We start from the raw sequence: 20,426 nt of genomic DNA, 5'->3' as shown, positions 1-20,426 counted from the left end.
GGTTATGCAGTGGTAAAGTAATAAAGAGCGGCCGAGTGTCAAGGAGATCTATGATACCTGGAGAACGCCATATGTTAGCATTCCCATGCATCTTAAAGGGAGTTATTCAGCTGGTGCAAGAGCCCCTTGAAGTAACGCCTTGGTGGTTGTACTGTTTGTGTGTGAGAAGGATGGAAATGAGTGTAGAAATTAAATAGAAGCCTTGTGTTTATGTGTGTTCTCAGTTGGGGAACCCAAGGAGACTTCACCACCACACACCCTCTGCCAGCGGTCAAAGTGAAGCTCTTCACAGAGAGCACAGGGGTCTTGGCCCTGGAGGACAAGGAGCTGGGCCGGGTAACTCTCGATCTTTCTTTTCTTTCTTGTGCCTTTGGACATCTGTCGTTCTGTTTGTTTTTTGGGGGATTATTTGAGGTTGTTATGGTGTTGTAGAAGTGATGTCTTACTTTCTAATTCTCCTTTTGCCTCATTCTTCTGCTGATTGATGCCTGTGGCTAAAAAACAAAACTCCAGTCTTGAAAATCCCTGTAAAGAAACAAGAAGCACGGCTTTTAAGTCAAATCCCTGATATGTTTCAGTGCATATTTGAATAAACAGTGAATATTTGTTTTTCTTTTAGAGGTTATTTTCCCAAAGAACAAAACAGGCTTCCTTTTTCTGGATGTTAATTTGTTATAATAAATAATTGATGAAATGATAAATAATTTTGGCTGATTATACCTGTTTATTAATTAGGCTATGATAAGTACAATACTGTTAAACACAGGCATCATATCATATCATTTTGCCATACGGAATCACAAATGTCCACATTTTTTCAGATAATTTTATACAAAATGCAAATGTAAAATTTGAATCTAATTGTTATATAATATACTGAGTAAATTATAGTGTTCTCTGTTATAGCGTGGGAAATGGTATGCTCTTCTACCATGATCCATAAAATTCATAATAAAAATAAAAAGAGACGTACAATACAGTTCACAAGGTTGGTGTCAGAAGGATTTAAAAGAATAATACTGATATTCAGCAAGTATGCATTAAATTGATCAAGTGTGACAGTAAATACATTTATAATGTTGCTAAATATTTCTGTTTCAAATAAATGATGTTCTTTTAAACATTCTATTCATAAAATAATCTTGTATCATGGTTTCCACAAAAAATATTAAGTTGCACAACTATTTTCAACTCTGATAATTATAAGAATGTTTCAGCAGCATATTAGAAACAGCATACTAGAATGATTTCTGATGAATCATGTGATACTGAAGACTGGAGTAATAGCTACTGAAAATTCATCTTTGATCAAATAAATGCAGCCCTGGTGATCATTAGAAACTTCTTTCAAAAACATTTAAAAATCGTACAGACCACAACAGTAGTGTGTGTGTGTGTATATATAGTACTGAAGATACAAATGACCTTAAGAATTTACCTATAAAATATTTGATAATTAATATCATCTAATGTTTCTCAAAATACACCCAATGTTGTATATATGATATCATGGATAATTCATACAGAAAAACCTAAAGCAATTTCATTTCATTTTAAATATAAATTTTTTAATACAAATTTGAATTGCAATTCTCCATCTCATTTGCAATCCTAATTAAAATTCATTAAATTGGAATCTAAAAAACATTGTATATTCAAGGACTCTGAGGTCCTCTAATGATGACATTGTTAACATGCTTTTTGACCTTGACGGATGCCGGATTTGCACAGGGTTTAAAAAATGTGTCTGTGTCTCCATCAAGACTAAAGTAGACAGGCATCTCTAAGCCTTTAACTCTAGCTAAGAAATAGATTAGGCCAACTTATCAGAGAGTGAAAAGAGAGAATAAAAAACCACAGGAGAGAATACGAGAGAAACTGGCTCTTCTTTGATAAGGTGCCAAGAGAAGAGCTGTCCATTCTAACTCTCAGTACACAGCCGTATGAGACAAAATTAGTTGAATGTTGAGAATATCTCTGAAAACGCTGACTGGTAATATGTCATTATCAGCTCGCACCCAGACTCAGGGATATTTTCCCACACCCACACAACCTGTTTATCCGTTTACTGAATGCTTCATGTGTGAAAATGTCTAAGGTAGACACTGGCTATAGGATTACATCTTAAAGAGATAATTCACCAAAAATGAAAGTTCTGTCATTCTGGCCTGAAAGAAGGTCGTACGGGTTTGGAACAATAACATTTGAATGAGTAAATAATCACAGAAGTTTAATTTTTGGATGTGCTGTCCCTTTTAATGGTGATAGTCTAGGGTTGTGATTGAATTGTGATCAGATGGACTAATAACCATGATTCTCTCATGTTGAATGATTAGGTGGTTCTTCACCCAACTCCAAACAGCCCAAAGCAGGCAGAGCTTCACAAGATGACTGTGACCAAGGCCTGCCCTGATCAAGATCTGAAGATCAAACTTGCTGTACGCATGGACAAACCTCAGAACATGAAGGCTTGTGGGTAAGGGATTTGTGGGTACAGAATACTCCTCTGTAAAAGTCTTCAGTTCATATGGAGATTGCATTCCAAAGCAGTATCATCCAGACATAACATCTTTTATTTCCTGATATAATGAAACACTATGTACATTACTGTGCTCTACCATTTGGAGTCAGTAAGATTTTTTTTTAAATGCTTTTGAAAGTCTCTTATGCTTACCAAGGCTGCATTTATTTGATAAAAATACAGTAAAAACAATAACATATTGGGAAATATTGTAAAAAATATTGTGAAATGTTACTACAATTTAAAATAATTGTTTGCTATTTTAATGTATTTTAAGATTAAGTCTTTATTTTTATTCCAGTCTTTAGTATAACATGATCCTTCAGAAATCAATCAAAATGCTGATTTGGTGCTCAAGAAACATTTCTTATTATTATCAGTATTGAAAACAGTATTGCTGTTGTGGAAACCATGATATATTTTTTCATGATTATTTTATTAATAGAAAGTTCAAAAGAACATAATTTATTTAAAATAAAAATCTTTAGGTTTGTAACATTATAAATGTCTTTACTGTCACTTTTGAAAAATGTAATGCATCCTTGCTGAATAAAAGTGTTAAAAACATATTTAAAAAAACTTACTGAACCCAAACATTTGAACGGTAGTGTATGAGAGTATTTAAATGAATAAATTAAAATACTGAGGAAACCTGTGATTATTCATTTAGGTATTTATGGGCTGTTGGCAAAAATGTTTGGAAACGCTGGAAGAAGCGCTTCTTTGTCTTGGTTCAGGTATATTTTTATATATTTAAATTGAGTGAGTGAAGAATATGTTGAATGTAACAAAGTTGGTTTCGGCTTCAATTTGAAATGTCTTTTGATCATCAGTGCCTTAATGAACCATATACAATTTTAAGTAGTGCATGTGACACAGATATAACCCAGATAATCTAATGGGCTGCATATGGCATATTAATTTGTTTCTCTTTCTTCTATAGGTAAGTCAGTATACCTTTGCCGTGTGCAGCTATCGAGAGAAGAAGTCAGAACCACAGGAGCTGCTGCAGTTAGATGGCTATACTGTGGACTACACTGACCCACAGCCAGGTTATACTCCCACAGTCACAGATTACTCTTATGTATCAGACTGTCATGAAACTATTCTCACTTTCTGGTTGTCAGACATTAGTGGAACATGTCCATAGTTAATGTAATAAACTGCATCTTTGGTTTTTTGTTTGTAATGCAGCAAAAATGCATCTTATCCACCTTGCTGAATTTACTTGAAGTTGTGACTTTTTTTTTTTCTGTGTGTACAGGTCTGGATGGAGGCCGGGCTTTCTTCAATGCAGTAAAGGAGGGTGACACTGTGATCTTTGCCAGTGATGATGAGCAGGACCGCATCCTATGGGTGCAGGCCATGTATCGAGCTACTGGCCAATCACACAAACCCGTCCCGCCCACCCAGGTCCAGAAACTGAATTCTAAGGGCGGAGCTGCGGCACAGATGGATGCCCCCATCTCTCAGTTCTGTAAGTAAACATACCAGTAAAGCATTTAATTACATTGTCAGTCAGGACAAAAATTGACTGAAGCTGAGATGGCGAGTAAATTAAATACATAGCAAGGGTTGTTAATATCCATCTTTTATAAAATGGTGATGGCTCCGTTATTTAGGCTATAGCCCCCATGCCCCACAACCACTCACATACAGTGAAAGTGTTGTCGTCACAACTCGTCATTTCGGTCACAAAGTATAGTAGATAACGCAGACTAATAATGAACAAATGAATTCAGGTTGTTGTCAGGTTGAATTAGTAACTCATAATGTCATAGTAATGCTACCTTGCACTCTCAGCATACTGCACAAGTATCAAGAAAAGGTCAGATGGAGTGTGTAGAGTGGAAAAATGTGTTTATTTTAATGTCCATGTCTTTGTTACTGCCCTTAATTACGCACTCCTGATTAGCTTTAGCGTCCATATGTAAGAATTTTCAGCTAATTTAATAGCTTAAATAATTTAAAGTGGTCAGCCAATACCAGCTTCTATCTATAAAGTTATAGTTAACCCAAAAATGAACATTATGGCATCTTTTACTCACCCTCATGTTGTTTCAAAACCATATGACTTACTTTCTTCTGTAGAACACATACATTTTAGTCTATTTCTTACACAAAGCATTTATATATCTTCAGAAGAATTAATTAATGATTTTATGGAAGTTTGAACCCTGTTTATTGTTCATTTGCATGCAATACAGTTTTCATATTGTGTCATTTTGTGTTCTACAGACGAAAGTAAGTTCTGGGGGTTTGGAATGACATGAGAATCATTAAACAATGACAGAATTTTCATTTTTAGGTCCTTTTAAAACTGAAATATCACCTTTTATTGAATTAAAGGGTTAGTTCACCCCAAAATGAAAATTCTGTCATTAATTACTCACCCTCGTGTTGTTCCAAACCCATAAGACCTTCGTTCATCTTCGGAACACAATTTAAGATATTTTTGATGAAATATGAGGGCTCTCTGACCCTCCCATAGACAGCAAGGTAACTACCACGTTCAAGGTCCAGAAAAGTACCAAGATGATCGACAAAGTAGTCCGTGTGACATCAGTGGTACAACTGTAAAGTTACGAAGCTACGAGAATACTTTTTTGCGCAAAGAAAACAAAAATAACGACTTCATTCCACATTTTCATCTCTACTGCGTCACTTTGGACACGCGTTCATGACAGTATCATGACGCGAGTGTGTGGCGGCACTGACCCAGATCCGGCGTAATGACGTCATCACACTGGATCTGGGTCAGCGCCACCACATGCTCGCGTCATGGTACTGTCGTGAACGTGCGTCCACAAGTGACGCAGTAGAGACGAAAATGTGGAATGAAGTCGTTATTTTTGTTTTCTTTGCGCAAAAAAAGTATTCTCGTAGCTTCGTAACTTTACAGTTGTACCACTGATGTCACACGGACTACTTTGTCGATCATCTTGGTACTTTTCTGGACCTTGAACGTGGTAGTTACCTTGCTGTCTATGGGAGGGTCAGAGAGTCCTCGGATTTCATCAAAAATATCTCAAATTGTGTTTCGAAGATGAACGAAGGTCTTACGGGTTTCGAACAACACGAGGGAGTAATTCATGACAGAATTTTCATTTTTGGGTAAACTAACCCTTTAAGATTCTGCTACACATGTTCTCACCAACAATTTAAACACCTGTTAAAGTAAAAAAAAAAAAAAGTACTTCACACTAATATCAAATCACTTTGAAGCATCTAAATAATAATAGATCCTGCTATTCAGAACCTTGTCTTTTGGTGTGCATCTACTTCAGCATCTGTCCATAGCAATGTCTTATATCACAAAATGTCTCTTAAGGGAATTGATACACTGTTCAAATAAATTCAGTTAAGTATAGCTCACGTTTTAATCACATATACAAAATCTAAAGGTACTGTAGAGGTTCTGTGTTGTTTTCCATTGATTTATTTGTCCTGTTTGTGAATGTTTCTTGTGGTCAGATGATTCCCTCACAAGTTCAGATGCCATTCAATTTTCTCACTATAAGACAGACCCTCTCCCTTCTGAAACATTAATACACTGTGCAAATGTTTCACGCTCCACCTTAACACACCCCAGGTGGTCTTGAATGGCACAGAGTAGTGGAATATAAAACAATATATACACCCACGAGCAAACATCCCTTTGCTGCAGATGGTTTTTGCAGATTCTGGAATGCTATGAAGGTTCTGATAACAGCTTTTTATATATTAAATGGACATTATTTACTCTGATTACAGAATGCATGTATCACAATAACATACAATGAATAAGTTAATATTAAAATGACAGTTGAATCCCTGAGTATTTTTGTTTTGGTAACACTTTACAATAGGGTTCACTTTGGAAACAGCAATTATCTTGGTCATTAATCTAGGAATATGCTATTTTATAAATACAGAGTTGTTTATTGTAATTCATGTTCATTCATAATACATTACTAATATTAATTCTTACAACTGTTAAAATAGAAATAAACATTAACCTATAGATAAATAAACTGGAAATGTAATATTATTTCATGTTAGCTATTTTAAACATATAGAACTTTATTGTCAAGTGTTACCAATGTTTTTATAATTTTGAAAGCAGTGACATTTTGAGGTAGGCTGACAGCCTGAATGATTTTCATGGCTTAAAATGTTAACTTTCAATGGTAAATGGTTACTGGATTGATTCTCTATGAGCAGTTTATATTATTTATTTACTATAAACAGTACCTTCATAGAATCAGTTTAGTAGCTGATACTGGCATCAAATACACATTCGGCCAGCTTTCAAATATATGTCTGAAGGTAAGTGTATCTGCCAGCACAGTGTTAGTAAATGTTCCAGTGATTTAGATTGTATCAGTGTTTGGCAATCCAGTGTACCGATGAGAATCCTGTCAAAATCAGCTGCAGCAGAGCACAACGTAATACACCAAAGTAAGTCTTTCGTTCTTTCTTTCTTTCTTTCTTTCTTTCTTTCTTTCTTTCTTTCTTTCACTACTCGATCTGACCACCCACCAGTTCAAACTGCACTATCATGTTGATACAGGTCGTTGTATTTTACGTTGTGTTTTTTCTTCGTTCATGCTTTGCTTGTACCCTTCTTTAGTCCTGCAGCTGTAGTGGAGTCAGGGTTTTCGTGTCTGCTTTTTCCTTCAGCCTTGTTGCTAGTCTTTATGTTATTCTGGTTTGTCCCTTCTTACCCTGCTGTCTTCTAGCTGGACTCAAGGGTAAGTGCTAACCTGTTAGCTAGCACCAGTCAGATAATCCTAAAACCATTATCTGACCAATGCAACGTGCTCTCTTTATCCTTTTTCTCTCGTTCTTTTTCTCCTCCTTTCAAATCTCACTCCTCATGCCTTAGCCCTAAGTAGATAATTGTATTTTTCCGTTGAACTTTTTTGATGATGGTTAAAACTACAAACTTTCATTATTCCAGTTCAGGTTGCATGTAAATTAGTGCGTTTTTACTTATCATTTAGCTAAGTTAGTATGGTTTATGATTTATTTGCATAATTGCCTTCTCTACATAAACATCATTGGCATCACCAGACCCCTCAGAGTAAAGTAGAGGAGGGTTTGGATTGTCCTGTTGGTTATTACTGAAACAAACTATTTGGTAGCATTTAATTAAAAAAATAATCTGACAATGTGATTGCTAATCTTTTGAGTCACTTTTGAGAATTTTAGAGTTTATTTTGCCAACTAATTGTCACTTAATTGGCACTTTATGTTTTCAGGATGAGTAACTAAACCAAATGTAGCATTTTGACAATTAGTTCTGTCTACAGTAACTGCAACGGTGAAGCATTGCTCATTTTTGACGACTTGGACTTTACTCTTGAGGGTTCTCTTGCCTTTCAATTAAATTCTTTATTTTTGAACTTGAGCTTCACAAGAGCTGGCAAATATGTAAGTGGAGTATTCTGAATGCCAATGTGAAGGAGCAGGCACTGCCATCCCTCCTCACCAAGAAATACTCCTAATTATCTTTCGTCCGGTGGAAATGGGCCTCTTTGAAATAGTCCCTAAACCCAATGTAGAACTTAGGAAAAGATATAGTTCATTATTTGCACCTGTGTGTTTGCCCTTATACTGCTTGAGTAGGTGAGCATTTTGATGTCATGTTATCCATTCAGATGCTGATGGAAAGACAAGTTCATTTTCTTCCTTTTTTGATTATTCTCCATTCTTTACAGAGAATGAATTAATTACTTTTGTAGCCTCTGTTGGCTTCTTGCTAAAGCCGTGTATCTGCACTAGAACAGTAATGCTAGCCTGTTGGCACGCCACTGAAGTGGCTTGCTTGTCAGTGTGCTCAGCAACCCTTGTGAACACAATGAAAATTTCTCCAGTATTGTCAACTTGCAAAGAGAAAAGAGAAAAATACGGAATGCTAATGGATAGGCAAGCGGAAAATGTTACTGCAATTTTTTTTCTTCCTCTTTCTTTTCCTTGCATGACATAGGAAAGCAGAGTGGAGTGTCTCACTGCGTTTCTGCATGTAAAAGACATCCATTTTCAATGAAATATCATATATAACCATTAAAAAAATCTTATAAAATAATATTAATAATGGTTTCTATTAGCATCCCCTTATATCCTAGCCTTATTTGAATGCAGCACAACGGTTTGTGCATAAGCCGATTCAAAACTGTATGGAATGTAAATGTACATTATTTTAATTAATGTATAATTATGAAATGTAAAAATGCAAATGAGTAAGGCGAATAAATACTTTAATCCCGTAGGTTTACCCTGTAATTATTACGTCTTATTTCTTCCTTACAATTCCATGGTTCATAGAACTCACATAGTCTGTTGTATATTTTTACACTTCTTTTATCATCCTGAGTTGCTTAGTTAAAGGGCTTCTTTGCCATTCGTTTTGATGTTTATCTTTTCTCAACCCATTCAGTTTGTCAGTTGTCTATCCTCTATCTTGATCATTTCCTCACTGAGTTTTTCATTCCTACAATCCCGTGTCTTTTCCTGTGCCTCTATATTCTTTTCTGTCTTCTCTTTTTATTTTAGTCTACGTCTTTATAATTGTAGCAATGCTTTACTCAGCCAAAGGATAACATAACTTGATCCAAGTTCCTCTAATTAAGCAGATCCAGATCGTATTTATTTGTTTTCCACATAAGCACTGGATTAAGCACTTTATTTTTAGACATATGTCTTCACAAGAAAGGTGTGAGATCATTGTTGTTATGTAGACACACGCCCTAATCATTGGTGTAACAGGATGCACATTCTTTCTTCACATTTTCTCTCATTAGAGCACGCTCATCACCGCACAGATTTAGATTCTATCATTCTGTTGCTAATAATGTAATTCTTCAGGGGGCCAGTTTTTTAGGAATAACTTTTCTTTTACTACTTTCTCCAACAAAGATATGTGCATAGGACTTAGGAAATTGAATAGACTATTTAGCTGATTTTGATTACATTTAGCCTAGAACACTGAGCATACTGAAGAGCCCATGAAATAAAATTTAAAAAATAGTTTTGTGACTTTTATGTCATTTAGCGTCTACAATATCATTCAAAAGTTTGGAGTCAGTTGGAATTAGTTTTTTTTTGTCTTAATACTTTCATTCAGGAGTGTCATTAAATTGATCAAAATTGACATTAAAGACATTTTTAATGTTACAAAAGATTTCTGTTTCAAATAAATGCTGTTCTTTTGAATTTTCTATTCATCAAAAAAACCCTAAAAAAATATATCACGGTTTCGACAACAAAAATTAACCGTTTTCAACTGAGATAAAAATAAGAAATGTTTCTTGAGCTTCAAATTAGAATATTAGAATATTTTAAGACAGAAATATTTTACATTTAAAATATATTAAACTTGAAAATGGTTATTTTAAATTGTTGTAATATTTTCCAATATTACTGTTTTTACTGTATTTTTGATAACATAAATGCAGCTTAAGAGACAAAACATTTATTTAGCCCAAACTTTTGAATGGTAGTTTATATGCTAGTAAATGTTTTCAAAAAAAAGAAAAGGACCAAAAATATGCTGCATTTCACATATTTCTGTCTAATCAAATGTCATTTCATGAGGTCTTTCAGTATCTTCTTAAAGATAACTTTTGAGTACATTCAATCAAAGATGGCTAACATATCGTCCCGATTTCTTTTTTGGCATTTGTATTTTTACGAGCACACAATCCATCTTCTCTCTTGAAACGAGTGACATTAACCAATTGCGAATGGCAGAATCTATTGTATTCAAGTGAAAGAAACTACATTAAAATTCATCATTTGGATTTGCGCCACTTGCTCAAAGCCATCGGTGGCTTTTACGTTGAAAAGCTTTTGATTGAGAGAACAGGAAGAGACCACGCCCAGATCAGCTCATGCATGCACGTCCAGACTGAATGTGAGCTGAGGGTTATCACTCAGTTCCACATTTGCTAGGTCCGATTGAACTCTGCTTGACTTTTGCTGCAAGTTGACAATGTGAAAGCTCAATGTCCTTGATTTGCCATAGAATACTCATTATAGGTGTTTCGTTTTTTGTGGTGGGAGGAGAACAAATCATTCTCCTTGCTGTTTGCTAATTTCCTCTTCCTTGAACCCACCCCCTGTCCCTTCCTCCCCCATGAATGGCTGGAATAGATGCTGACAGGGCACAGAAGCACGGCATGGATGAGTTTATCTCAGCTAACCCATGTAGCTTTGATCATGCCTTATTGTTCAAGATGGTGCAGAGGCTCACGTTGGACCACAGGCTAAATGACAACTTTGCATGTCTGGTAAGTGTTTTTTTTTTAGCTGAATTCAATGCAAAACAACTGTATACATAATTTCCAAACTGTCTACCCATTTGCTGGAAATGTAGGGATGGTTTAGCCCGGGTCAGGTGTTTGTTCTGGATGAATATTGTGCTCGGAATGGGGTGAGAGGATGCCACAGACATCTGTGTTATCTTGGCGACCTGCTGGAGAGGGCAGATGCCGGGCTCATGATTGACCCGACGCTGCTGCACTACAGCTTCGCGTTTTGTGCCTCCCATGTTCACGGCAACAGGTACAGCCCCGCATTTGGATACACCACATTACTGGGATGTTAGATATTGGGAGAGATACGGATCATGGAAGCAGGAACGAGGGTGGACAACAAGGGCTCTTTGCAAGTCATCAGCATATTTTTGCACTTTTGCTTTAGCGTTTATTATATTTTTCCCTGTGAATGTTCTTTATAATTTTGCCAAATTTTGTTTGATTTGTTGTGTCTTTTGTTCTCAATCATTTTTCATTTCTTTTCCACTTTCCAAACCTTTAGCAGTATTCTTTCAGCCACTACACTTTCCATTCTCCTTTTTTGTTATTTTACTTTCCAAATCTCATTGTGTTGCTCATTCATTACATGTTCCTGATAGTCAGAGGGGGTCTGAGTTACAGGGGGCTGGCTCAAAGTCAGGAGGGAAAAAGGAGTCTAAAAAAAAGAGGAAATGTAAAACACAGCTGGCCCCTGAAAGCACAAGGTAAGAGGGCTTATCAAGGATATATTCATATCAACAGCATCTTATTCTACACTGTACAGTACACAGTTCACACAGAGTGCAATGGGTTAAACAGCTCAGCTTGTCTACTGTAGTAGTCTTTCACCCAAAATATAAAAAAATGTACTCATTCTTGTTCCAAAGTCAAATGACAAGGCTTTTTTTTATTTCCTACACCCCATGATGCTTTGCACAGATTATGGGAGTAACTTCTGTTAAACTAAACAATCAGTCAAAGGTTTGCTCTATGAACACAATAATAAGCATTTTCAAAAACTGGGTACAATGAGGTGACATTATTCTACTCACCCTTCAATGAATGAACATTAAAAAGTGTAAAAGCATTAACAAATTACTTTCAACAGACCATGACCCCAAAAGCTTGATTATTTCCCTTGATTATTCCCACAGCAATATAAAGTAATATACTGCATGTCTGTTATGTAACATACATTGCCTTAATTAAAAATGTTCATTAACTGGAACATTGAGTGATAATATTTCAAAGTGATTTCCGTCATTTTGACAGATAACAAATATTGTATTTACCTGCTTTAGAAACATTCCAGTAAACACTGCTTATATAAAAAGCATATATAGGCATATATAAAAGGGGGGATAATTAATTACATCTTAAAGCATCTTTGTGAAAACCTGGAAAGAGACATGAGGATTTTGGAAGAAAAACGAGATTCTTGGTGAATTCCAGTGAATTATTCATAGGATATATCATGAATTCAATTGGGAGAGCAGACCACAAATATGCAGTATATGTAATCTTTTTTTTCATATTGTTGCATTCGTGAAGAAAAATTTACAGCCTTTTCAGTCAAACTGACATATAAAGACATTATTTGTAGCACAACCTTATGATTTGAAATGATTTGTTTCAGTCTTTTTGAGTGGAACTTCCCCAAACCAGAAGTGCCTCCCTTAATTAAAAATGCTCATTAAGAAAAAGGTGTATAAATGCCAAAATGAACTATTCCTTTAAATTCAGCATAATATTGCATAATGTGATATATTTACTTTGACAATAAGACCAATATCCTGTAAGAAAATAAGTAGAATCAAGTTTAAATTCATTGAATTTAAGCCTGTATGTACTTGTACAGCATGTTTAGTTTAGGTTTCTCTTCCCACTGACTTGTTGAAAGTATATTTATTATTGTGCTGCAGCTGAGTGTATTAAATATATTTTAATAGTTTTCCCAAGTAGAGTATTGTAACATCAATAGCTGTAAATAAAGAAAAAGGGTTGCAAACAATGTCCCCCAAGAGTATCACAACAGGGTCCCATCTGCTGGGTACAAATACATTTATAGCCAGTGTATTAGATTTAAAGGGGTCATATGATGCTTTTTTAAAGATCATTATTTGGTGTATTTACTTTTACTTTTACTTTTAGTCATTTAGCAGACGCTTTTATCCAAAGGCGGCGGCAACAACAATACTACAGCGAGAATAAAAGTTACGCCTTCTTTCTTTGCGTGAACATTTGGGCGGCGTTATGCAAATCTTCCCAAATAGTGACGTAGACATGTGGGCGTGTTAGAACGAGCCGTTTTAGGGGGCAGAGTCTTAACTTTGATAAAGAATATCTCTTTGGTTTTGAGACTTTAGGATCTTAGGATCTTATCTATGCACAATCAGCTTGTAACACTCCAAAGAGAAAGGAAAACTTGAAATCGCATCATATGACCCCTTTAAGAAAGTCAGACATTGCTTCTGGTTAGATGTTCTTTCTGGACTCCGTGTGCCAGGCCTGTATTTTATTGTTACAAGTGTGATATACTGCATACCGAAATGTTAATGTGGTTTGATTTGCTTTCACTTAAAATATACAGGGCTTTAAAAAGCAATTATGTAGTATCATAATTAGTTGTTGTAATAATAAATAACACCAGTTCAAGACTTTCTTTGGATTTGTATCACTTTTGTCTTGGCTCAAAATTGCCATGTTTTGCTTGTAAAATAGGCCTGATGGTCTTGGAACAGTAACGGTGGAGGAAAAAGAACGCTTTGAGGAAATCAAAGAGCGATTACGTGTCCTTCTGGAGAATCAGATCACAAACTTTAGGTGAGTATGTAGACGTAAGGCCTTTATTGAACGTTTCACAAGCTGTATTATAGCAGGAAGTACATCAGAGGCTCTCCTGCTTTCGTTTCAGGTCACAGATTTTATATTGGATATCGAGTGGCAATCCAACACCTCATTAAAATTTTTAGTCTACAAAAGTATCACCATGGACTGCATAGGCCCAACAATGTGCGAATTATTAGGCCAAGTAGGGAAATTGACAGTTTTGTAATTGCATAAACAACAGCAGAGGTGATTTATCAGCTTAATGCATGGAACAAATGCTGAGCCAAATATTGTATTAGGCTGAATACGAGGAGTGCACAGCCATTATGTGCATAAACATATCAATGTGATTTCACCAACAGAGCTCAAATTACAGCCTATGCAAATCAAACTAGAATAAAGTATATCTTAAACTAGACACGTGGATGTGGTTTCATTTTGCTCCATGCGTCTTTTATCTTGTACGGTTTTGTTTTTGGTTTTCATTTGGAGACAAATACTGGAGATTTTGAATTTACTGACGTCAGCGATAAAAGATATGGGAAGCTGTCCATAACCCATTTTTGGGTCTCGACCCACCAGTTGAGAACCACTGATGCACACCTTTCTGTTGTTTTCTCAACATTGCATGCAAAAATATAATTGTATAGGATTTTTTGCAACCACGATGTAATTTTTGTTGTTGTAGGTATTGCTTTCCGTTCGGTCGCCCTGAGGGAGCATTGAAAGCCACTCTGTCTTTGCTGGAGAGGGTAATGACAACATTGCTTATATTGATTCAGAGTAGCAGCAATAGAAGGAAAAGAGAAGCAATTGATGGTATTTTATTCAGCACCGCCTGTCGCTGTTTACTTGTTCTGCCATGCATCATTATTTCACAAAAAAAATAAAAATTAATAAATAATATAAAAGTTTTAAAAAAGTATGACTCATTCATACTAGGACAACAAAATTTGTCACTAGATAACAAATTTGGATTTGTGCTTTTTCACAGGTGCTTATGAAGGACATTGTGACCCCAGTCCCACAGGAGGAGGTCAAGGCTGTCATTCGTAAATGCTTAGAGCAAGCAGCTCAAATTAACTACCAGCACATCACTGACTACGCCAGAGAGGAAGGTGACTAGCATTGCCCTCTTCTTTCACAGCATTATGATTTTAAAGCACTTAACCATGCTATGATTTGAACCAGAAGGGAACTTTTGTACTTTTTTTTTACTCTGCTTCCATTCATTTATATCAATTTAATGCATAAACGGTGGTTTATATTTGAATAATGTGCTTTGAGTAAATAATCTAATCTACTGCTTTCAGTTTGTGAAAGGAAAAGAAATTTAGGTTTGGGTAATTAATCTTTTGTTTAAATTGTTTATGCATTTTGGTGGTTTGCAGGTAAATATATACATGGACATTTTTGTTTATTTATTTATTTATTTTTTAGTACACTAGACTACATTCTTGAATCGCACAGCATCTGTCTTGATTGTAATGATATACTTGTTTATTTTAAGGCAATTACTGCTTTTGTTTCTCTTCCTTTTCAAGAAAAGTTTAAATGTCTTCTTGTCCATTCACCTTTTGTGGACTTGCAAAAATGCATTCAAATCCACACAAAGAAGAGCTTCTTACCATTTCCTATCTGCTGCGATAACATAGAAAATTGGAAATTTTTCAAATGGTCTCCACACATTCTCTTTTCTATTATTATGGCTCAGATCAGGATGATAAATTACATCAGGGTAGAGAAATAGTTACGGAGGAGGAAAAGGAACAAGGAAAATGAGTCCGTGAACAGAGAGGGATGTAGGAATGGGGACGGATCTTGCGGTGAAATAAATTAAGTATGTGGGAAGGAGCGGTTAAAGGCAGGAAGAGCCCATTAGAGGAAAACAGGTTGGGGGAAAGAGCAATGAGATGAAGAGGGAAGCATCCATGAAACAATGCCAGGTTGGGCAACAAGCGTGAAAGAGGATTACAAAGAAGCAAAAGATGGGCAATATGGAGAGGTGTCTGTTTGAAGAGGACTAAAAGGCATTGTGTGCTGGTTTTGAGGAGGATGTTTTTTGTTTAGATGTTTGAAGATCGTTTTTAAATCGTTTCTCTGAATGAATACCCTCTACTTCATCAAATCATTGTTTCTGTTGCTTATTTCGAACAGGGTGACAAACCAATGACACAAGAGCCACAAATGGCTGACAATCTTTTAGAACACAGTATCAGTGCCTCTCTAATGGGCCTTGGCTGATTTTGACACAATATCCTTAATAGAACAGCTAACCCAAATATGATTATGTCATCATGTCATTCATGTAATTTGAAATGTATATAGTTTTCTTTTCTTCACTGAAACACAAAGCAGATATTTCGCTGACTAGCTGCTTTTCCATACAACAAAATTGGCTGGCTGCTCTGAAAAGGTTTGACAAAAACACAATAGAAGTAGCATAAAATCAGTCAATTTGATGTAAATCCATGGAAGAAAGAAAATTATGCGTTTCAAATGACAGAATTTTCAGTTTTGGGTGAACAATGCACCATCGTTCAAAAGTTTGGGGTTGGTATGATTTAAAAAAAAAAAAAAAAAAAAGTCTCTTACCAAGGCTGCATTTATTTGATTAAAATACTGAAAACAGTAATATTGTAAAATATTATTTATTTCTGTTTAAAATAACTCTATTTTAATATAAGTTCAAATATAATTTATTCCTGTGTTGGCAAAGTTTAATTTTCAGCAGCCATTACTCCAGTCTTCAGTGTCACATGATCCTTCAGAAATCATTTTAATATGTTGATTTGGTGCTCAATTTATTTGAAATAAAACTGATACTTTTAATGCATCCTTGCTAAATTCAAGCATTAATTTCTTTAAAAAAAAAACACTTACTGGCCCCAAACGTTTGAACCGTAGTGCACCTTTAAAAGTTTTCCACTTTCACTTTGTTCCTCATTTTTACGGTCACGAGATTTTAAGGGTGATTGTGGTTTAAGGGTTTTAACCATCAAATCACGTTGTATTATCCTACCTTTTCCAAAAACTGATTTCTTGATGAGAACTTCCCTTAAAGGGGTGGTTGACTGTTTTTTTCTAGGCTTGATTGTGTTTATGGGGTGCAGTCTAACATGTTAATGCTTCGTTTTTTTTAAAAAAACATACTATTTTTCACATAATTTACCTTTATTCTACACCCCTATGTCCCTTCTCCTATAAACGCGCTGATCATTTCCTGCTTTTATGAAACCCCTCCCTCAGAAATACGCGATGGGCTCTGATTGGTTAGCTAGCCCAGTGTGTTGTGATTGGCTAAACCGCCTCTAGTGTGTAAACGTCCCTCACCTCAGCGCCATGTGCTCCGGTTGTATTGTACACAATGGCGTCGTCTATATTGCTTATCAGTTTGACCCCGATTGAGACTCAGAGGATATTAGTGAAGAGGATCGTGCAGAACCTGTGCAAGCACGGCTCTTAATGGTATGGTTTTTGTTTGTTGTTGTCTCATATTTTTTTGATACGCTGTTATTTGTAAATGCTACTTCTGCTGTTAGCTTTTAATGCATGGCCTCGCCCCCTTTGTTGCATGTTCCCGGGGGTGGGGTTTGTCTGGGTTTGTGATGTCAGTACCTCACCCCCTTTCCTCTGACCCCAAACTCTTGCATGCTGGAATCCTCCTTTTCTTTAGGAAAAAAGAGGGAAATGTATGATCATCCTGTCTACTCCTTGGCTACACATGTGATGGATTTAACCATCCGTGAGTAAAAACTCCTCACCCTCTCCTCACTCCTCACTCATTCTTTACCTCTGTTTCATCAACTCAATCCTCCATGTCACATCCTTCTTGGAACTTTTCTGTTTTGCCATTTTCATACAGATGACAGACACTGAGTAGATAACGATACGTAACGTTTCGATTCCAATTCCTTTTGGCAGAGATGTTCCATTTGTTTGTAATACAACATGACTGATGCATCCGTTCAGCTTCCTCTTGTTCGTTTTTGGTTGAAGCTCATGTTTGTGACTTGAATGCATTTTTACTTTGCTCGCTATTGTACTTTGTCTGAGTGTATATCGTTACTGTGGTGTGGTAGGTGGTTTCACTGGGGGGTTCCAGACACATCAACAGGTGACTGAGCTACCGGGAGAGCAGGAGTTAGCACACGTGTACGAGCTATGACTTATGTGTTCCAACATCACAAGTTTGTCTTGTTCGTGATTACTACAAACTGTTTGATTTGTCTCTTTGTTCAGTATGTCGTTCAGTTGCTACTTTGTTATGTGTGTTTGTTCTTGTCGTTCCAGGTAAATATCTACATGTGTGTTTGTTTGCCATTGTTTTTCTATTATTCTATATCAAATACACAATAATTCTCTGGAGAGCGACCAAGAGTGAAATTACCAGGGATGCTGCACCAACTTTGGGCTAAAACATGCCACCTTGAGGAATAATTATTTTTCCTCCCCCAATTCTCCCTTTTCTTTCTCCCTTATTTCTCCCTCTCCTTATGTTGCTCTGATTCTCTTTTTCTTTCTCTCTCTCTCTCAAGTTGAGAAAACTCTAAAGGATCAGAAGGATCCAGGTGAAGCTATGTTTAACGTCATCCTCTGTCCCCTTCAACACACCCTGGCACATGAACATGACACAATTACAAGGAAAATGTCTTTAGTCTGAAAGTCCTGTACACACCACGACACAAGGATCTCCCTTGTGCGATACTTTTTTTGTGTGAAGATAGTATTCTTCTATAAAAATATACACAAAATTTGGGTAAAAACTTATTTTGTGTTATATTATGACTTTAGAAATAGAAACGGAACATCTTAGCACTGAACAGTCTGCCTAATGGTGCTACATTATGCAGACTTACAAGAAGTAATACTGTCTTTCACAAATATTTCAGTGGCAGTCTTTTCAATGTGTTAAAATGTGAGGGTAGAATTATTGCAAATGTTTCTCGCTGAAGTACTGGGAATAAGATTGTAACTGAAGAATATCTGAATCCTGACATCCATAGATTTTCTAATCAAGTAGTTCTCAACTGGTTTTGCTGCAAACCTGCAAACTGTTTTTGTGTCACAACCCACCAGTTGAGAACCACTTCTCTAAATCTTCATTATTTTAACAGATGTTTTGCTTCTTTAATTCCCAGTGCTGGTCTTAGAAACTTGACATGACCAGAACATTTTAGACACATTGAAAATGGATAAAGTATGAAATTTGGATAATGATAATCTTAGATTGTCATTAAATCCATTGTCATTACTTTATCATGTTGTGTTGATGACATCATGGCCTTAGGAAGAGTAAGAATGAGTTTCTATCAGATATTAATGGTTCACAGTGTAGTAAATTTCAGTACGGTGCCCCACAACCCCATTAATAACCCATGAATTTAACAGACCGATAAACCAATGGCATAAAAGTGAACATTACACACTCTAGACACCTAGATTTAAGAGTCAGACTAAATGATAAATAAGTAATGTCCTTCATGACTGAAGTAGCATTTCAGTCAATAAATTAAAGATTTTCTTTTCTCCTTTAGTGGAGACCTCAGCATTGCTGAGTTGGTCGGTATTTTATTTTATTTCTTTGGCTGTTTTTTTGTTTTCTGTCTTACTCATTTCATCTTGTTCAGACAAAAGTTGATTACGTGTTAAACCAGAAACACTATTGTGTGTCCGGATGTCCTCATTTCATCAAAGTGTTGCATATGTCTGACAATCTGGTCTGCTTTTTCTCTCATGTGTTGGCCTTAAATTCTAGACAGCATTGAGAAGTTCTGCAAATTATTAGTAAAAAATGTAGTATTAGTATAAAGGTTTTTACAGTGGGGTCCAAACGTCTGTGTCCACATTAAACATCTAAAGAAAGTTTAGGCTTTAGGAAAAGTTATGATGTAAATATGTCATTGTAAAGATTCTGCATTTCTTCTTCTTAGCGTACATTGATGCACAAGGTACTCTTTGAAACATTCGCAAATCATGCTGGAGAACATGATTATGAGGTTTTTTACAAGTAGTGGAGTTCATGCAGCTCAAGCTGCTGGGAAAAAAGAGAAACCAAAATACTATGAAAATTTTTTAATTTTTTATTTACCTCAACTATTATGCTGATAGTTTGTAATCACAAAATATATACTGTATCAATTATGAAAAAAGCTAAACTACTTGTGGTCTCAGACTTTTGAACCCCAATTTAGTTGCAAGCTTGCCAAACAAATTTTTTTTTGCCTCAGAGATTACCAAAAAAAAAGTCCATTATTTTCTCTGACATCAGTTAGGCATCTTTTCTTGAAGTGTTATGAGTGTCATCAACTGTGTTGTCATTTCTGCATGCTCAGTTAGGTATTTATGACCTTAGCTTCTTCAGACTGCATTGTAGTGCTCATGACATCAGAGATTCATAGAATAAATATATTAATCAACCACTGTACTATTAACCGTCCCTCTTCTTCCCACCATTCTGCTCCAGAGAATGTAGCTAACCTAGCAACACCTGCTAAAAAACTGGAGCATGTCATCCGCCTGGCAGAGTTAGTCATTGAGGTTCTACATCAGAACCAGGACCATCACGCTGAGGTGAGTCTGGACTGTTTCTCTCTCTTTCCCCCACATTCACTCTCTTTTTTTCTTTAGTACAAAATAGGGCTGATTTAAATGGCCAGTGGCTCCTCTCTAATAATAAAAAAGGCGGCTGTGCAGTTTGCACAATGCAATTTGTATTAGTGGAAATTAGTGAAACAGCAAGAGTTCACTCTCCCGTGAGATCCAGGTCTCTAAACCACTTTCCCTGGATCTATACT

At 36.0% G+C, this 20,426-nt stretch overlaps 1 protein-coding gene across 1 annotated transcript in view; it reads left to right on the top strand.

Moving 5' to 3' along the window:
• LOC107750273 (calcium-dependent secretion activator 1-like) overlaps positions 1-20,426 on the top strand; it is an 86,604-nt gene that overhangs the window by 40,352 nt on the left and 25,826 nt on the right. Inside the window, exons 7-18 of the mRNA XM_016565583.1 lie at positions 225-336; positions 2,337-2,476; positions 3,192-3,258; positions 3,465-3,573; positions 3,786-3,998; positions 10,658-10,794; positions 10,881-11,068; positions 13,522-13,623; positions 14,318-14,381; positions 14,624-14,747; positions 18,168-18,200; positions 20,096-20,202. Of these exons, the coding sequence (XP_016421069.1) occupies positions 225-336; positions 2,337-2,476; positions 3,192-3,258; positions 3,465-3,573; positions 3,786-3,998; positions 10,658-10,794; positions 10,881-11,068; positions 13,522-13,623; positions 14,318-14,381; positions 14,624-14,747; positions 18,168-18,200; positions 20,096-20,202 (1,396 nt within the window). The remainder of the gene's footprint in view (positions 1-224; positions 337-2,336; positions 2,477-3,191; positions 3,259-3,464; positions 3,574-3,785; positions 3,999-10,657; positions 10,795-10,880; positions 11,069-13,521; positions 13,624-14,317; positions 14,382-14,623; positions 14,748-18,167; positions 18,201-20,095; positions 20,203-20,426) is intronic.

This window comes from Sinocyclocheilus rhinocerous, unplaced genomic scaffold (genome assembly GCF_001515625.1).
Source record: "Sinocyclocheilus rhinocerous isolate Xijiao unplaced genomic scaffold, SAMN03320098_v1.1 scaffold963, whole genome shotgun sequence".
NCBI lineage: Eukaryota > Metazoa > Chordata > Actinopteri > Cypriniformes > Cyprinidae > Sinocyclocheilus > Sinocyclocheilus rhinocerous.
Note: the sequence above shows the minus strand (reverse complement) of the source record. Positions and strands in the feature narration are given on the sequence as shown.